The following is a 4460-nucleotide window of genomic DNA, read 5'->3' as shown; positions in this document are numbered from 1 at the left end:
GGGGGAAAAAAGAAAGCACCTGACAAATGCCTCAGTACCTGCCGGTACACACCAGTTATTACCTTTTCCTATTATTGGAAGAGCAGAGAAGCAGAATGTGTGTTCCAAAGGACTCCAGCCAGAGTTAGTCCTAAAGGCAGAGAGGTAAAGTATCCAATAGCCAGAGCTAGGTTGGAGGGAAAAACAGTCAAAACGGATGGATCATGTTAGGGCTTTTCTTTCTCATCACTCTCTGGTCCAAGTCACAATCTCTGAACGCCACTTGGACACAGTGAATGCTGTTTCTGCTCTGTGGTTCCCAGGAATTCTCAGCCCCACTGTCATTTCTCTGAGAGTGAGAATTTCATATAGCACACCTCCAGGAGAGCTTCTAGACAAGCATGGAAAGTTCTTTTTTAGGAAATGGTTACCTGTAGGGTCTTCTGGAGAAATGACCTGGGTAAAATGTCTTTATTTAAAAGAACAGCAATATTTATAATCAGGATGAATGAAATAAGGGGAGAAGCCCTGGGACCCTTGCAAGAATAGGGTGGTTTAAATTCAAACATATAATTATTATATTTCTCTATTCTGTATTATCCAGAAAACCAGGGTAAAACAAAAAAGATAGAAAAGATTGCTTAAAAAAATTAAAGCCATTGATTTAGATCTCTATTTGAAAGGTCACTGTGTGGGAGATGAGAAAGGCATTATGGTGATCAGTGTTCAACAAAAGACATTTTAGCAGCGGAATCTACAAAGAGCACATCAACTATTTATATCACCCACATCAAGTTGCTGGTCATTTCATTTATCAAAGAAAATAAGAAAGCTATTTTCTTGGGACATTCTTTGGGTATAGTAACAATACAGTTTTGGAATCAGCTGTTAGAAACTATAATTAAAGCTGGTTTATCATGTTTACTAATTATTCTACATGTCTCCCTGAAGCTGTATATAATTCTCCCTTTTTTACAAGCTTCTGTTTCTCCCTAGGGCGTTCTGAATCCAGGCAGGTAAAGAATTGAAGTGCCTGGAAACCAATGTATGGTAATATCTGTACAAGCCAAGCAGCTCTTTGCAAATGAAGTTGAAAAACAATTCATAGATTTTAAGCTTTTTCTGTATGTGAGACAGGGTCAGCTGTTTAGAGGTTCTCTACCACTTGGATAAGGAGATATCTCGGATAGAAGGAAGAAGTGAAGGAGAAGAAAATCGAAAACTAAAATATCCTTCAGGAGCCTATTTAATGAACACTGGGAAGGGGTGGAGGTTTTTATTCAGTGACTCCCAATAACCACCTGATACTACCATCAGGCTGGCCAAATGTCTGCCAACAGTGGTGATCCTTTCGTTCACCACAAAAGAGAAGTAGAGGGACCTCATGTTCTGAGAGGCAGCAAAACTCAGGTCCCATTTTCTTCCTGATGCCAGTGGGAGAGCCGTGGGCCAGGCTCATATTCCAACACTTTAGTGCTGGGGGTGCACACTCTCTCTGCTCTGAGTAACTCTGTGCCATGGAATGGAAAAGCATCCTCTCTTCTCAGGCCTACGGGCCAGAACGAACCCATTTCCTTCCCAGAGGCTGAGAGACTAAACCATACATAGGGGAGGGGCAAAGTAGGGCATGCTAACAGCAGGGACTCTGGAGACGAGAGAGCGGCAACCAGAGAAACAAAGGTGGGGTGTTCTACCCCTTCCCAATAATCTATCTCCCTTCATTTAACATTCTTCTCATTTTCCCTTTCCCCAGCAACTAGTATTTGCTACTCCATGGAGCACAGCTGTTTCTCACCCTGCAATCTAGTGGAACACCTAGAAATCAGGGACTCATTATTGGTTAATTTGTAAACTAAATCTCCCACTCAACCTAGGTGGTGTGGGCAGGATTTAGATTTTTGGAAATCAAATGGAGGCCTTTCCAGATTACCTCTCCCCCTCCCCCCCCTTTCCTTTTTCACTTGTGGCCTCCATCTCCTGCAAGCTTCCCAGGACCATGCACAAAAACAGCCTCCAGTGAATATCAACACTGAAATTCAGCAGGTTGCTAACTCCTGCAGAGCTATCTTAAAAGGATGTTGTATATAAATGCAAGGTGTTATGGAGCCTCAGAGATCTTTAAGAACACTGTAAATATCTCTGGTTTAATTAGTAGTCCTGGAATTAGGTAATGGCGTGTGGCTTCTAAGCAAGCTCTCTTGGGCTTTCTAGTCTTAAAGGGGCTGCATGCAACTGTGATGTGCTCACATACACTCTTTCTCAGACACGGAAGAAATCCTTTTAGACCTTCCTAGGCACCTAGGCACAATTACTGCAATACACATGCAAATTGATCCCATTCTCCCAGATTTTTAAAAAGAAAGAAATAAAGAGAGAAAAAGAAAACAAAACAAAATGATCCAGTGCCTCAGTTTAGGTCTCAACTTATATGTCGGATTCCAGTTGTCTCCGTGAGTTCTACCTCCCAGGGGAAAGTAAGGGAAGAAATTCGGGATTGGTGTTGGTGGGTGCTCATTCTCTTCTAGTAGAAAGTGGACCACTCACTTTGCAGCTGATCAATGTCAGGGCAAATGCGCTCCAGTTCTCAGAATTTCTGAACCAGCCTTCTCACGGGGGTAGGTCAACCAATCGCGACGGTTAGCAGACTTGACAGGTTTGTTCTGGGCTGACGGCCATTGACTGGGTTCTCGGACCAGATAAGTCACTCGGCTGAGTCTACAGTAGGTGGGGTGCGCTCACCAGCTCGGGGTAGTGACTGGAAGTTTGTTGCAACACTGGTGAATTCAAGCAGCGGGCTGCTGCAGCAGATACCCTTTTGCCCTGTGAGCGCAGCACAGAATGGATCGCCCTAAGGGGTAGGGCGCTAGCGAGGGAGATGCCAGACCCCTGGGGCCCAGCCCGTTCTCCCACGGTTGGGAACGCGCAGTGTTGGCCCACCCGGAGCTCCGATCTCGGCCCTTTAGCTTGTTCGGTAGGTAGCACGCGAAGGGTGGGAGCAGTTCGGGAGCTCTCCCTCGGTGGTCTGCGAGAATCGGGGGCTGCGGCCAGCGGTGCAGGGAGGCGGGGGCACGTGCTCGAAATGTGGGTGCTTGTGTAACAGCTCCCCAGGCACCAGCACCGACAGTGCTCAGGCAGAAGGCTCTTGTAAGCCCGCTCTTCCACCGCGTCCCGGAGGCGGGGGTCCCGCCGGAGCAGGAGCACCCCAGGCGAGGGCGGGGAAGCACTTGCTTCCCGAGCCATCATAGGGGAGTGGGAATTTGGAAAGTTCCCCAACTAGGAACACACGTGACCTCCTCCTGAAAGTAGTTCCGACTGCGGCCAGCATATCCCTCCACCTCCTTTTGAACCCTCCTAGATCTCCTCGGCTCCGCCCACTCGCTGGGGCTGCAGCTTTCTACCGTTCCGTATTTTCACTCTCGAGCCCAGGCGGCCCGGCCGCCAGGCTGCACAACCCGGTTTGGGGGCGTGCGGAAGCCGGCCCGCAGCGATCCACCCGGCCGGGTTTTCACAGCGGCCCGTTAGGGGCGGGGCGAGGCAGACCCCGAGCCCCGAGTCCGTCGTGGAGAACCTAGCTGGAGCCCCGAGGGGAGACATACTCAGCTCTCCAGGGGTCAACGCGAGGGGCTTCGGGCTGGGTCCAGTCCTCCGGGGTCTGCTTTCGGTCCACGCGGAGAGTGGTCCTTGGGGACCTAGAAATTCGGGGGCGATATGCTCCCCCGCAGCGCGCTCGACTGCCAACTCTCGTTTTTAGGGCGAAGGAGCCGAGCTGCTGGGGAAGCGGGAGGTGGGGCGGTGAGAGAGAGAGCCGGATGAGGTGATACACACGGAGACACAATAGGGGGTTGTTCTTTGTGCTGAGACTGACACCTGGAGGACACGGGTGGGGGGCGGACAGGGAGGGAGGATTTCTCAGCAAAGCCTGCTGCAGGCGGGTCCCCGAGAGTGACCGTGATCCGGTAGCAGTGCAGAAAGGGGATATGAGGCTGCAGGCCGAGCGGGTAGTTTTGGGGGGCGGTGGCAGGGGGGAGGGGTGCCCTCGCGGCAGAGGCCGTGCCTGCGTTTCTCCGTACCCTGACCAGCGCGGGTCACCTCGTCCACCCCACCTGTGCATAGGTAACCTCAGACCCCAGTCAATGACACCGCTCCACGCACCCCTGAGCTTCTACTTATGGCCGTCCCTGTCCCCGCCGGGTTTGTGGGCTCAGGCCGAGGCTCGGTTCATCTCCCCCCTCCTCCACATCCACCGCCCGCCCCGCCACCCCCCAACCCCGCGCTGCTGCAGAAGCAGCCGCGGCATGTGCAGCTCTTGGCGGGCGTCTCGCACAAGCCCGAGCGAGCCCCGGGCGCTCGCACTGGGCATGCTCAGTGGCGCCCGCTAGCCGGGGGCCCAGCGCTCGCCCCCGGAGCTGCCGCCCCTGCCCAGCCGCGTCCCTCCCTCTTCTCTTCCCCCCCGGCGCGGTCGCGCCTGCCTCCTCCCTCCC

At 52.2% G+C, this 4460-nt stretch overlaps 1 protein-coding gene across 1 annotated transcript; it reads right to left on the bottom strand.

Annotated features, from left to right (window-relative positions):
• Positions 1–2312: 2312 nt before the first annotated feature.
• On the bottom strand, positions 2313–3862 carry KLLN (killin, p53 regulated DNA replication inhibitor). The gene is given in 4 exon segments (XM_029931702.1): positions 2313–3029; positions 3031–3169; positions 3171–3343; positions 3346–3862. Coding segments are annotated over 4 exon segments (807 nt in total). The 5' UTR covers positions 3574–3862; the 3' UTR covers positions 2313–2762.
• Positions 3863–4460: the final 598 nt, after the last annotated feature.

The sequence above is a fragment of the Suricata suricatta genome, chromosome 2 (assembly GCF_006229205.1).
Source record: "Suricata suricatta isolate VVHF042 chromosome 2, meerkat_22Aug2017_6uvM2_HiC, whole genome shotgun sequence".
In the NCBI taxonomy this organism is placed as follows: Eukaryota; Metazoa; Chordata; class Mammalia; order Carnivora; family Herpestidae; genus Suricata; species Suricata suricatta.
Note: the sequence above shows the minus strand (reverse complement) of the source record. Positions and strands in the feature narration are given on the sequence as shown.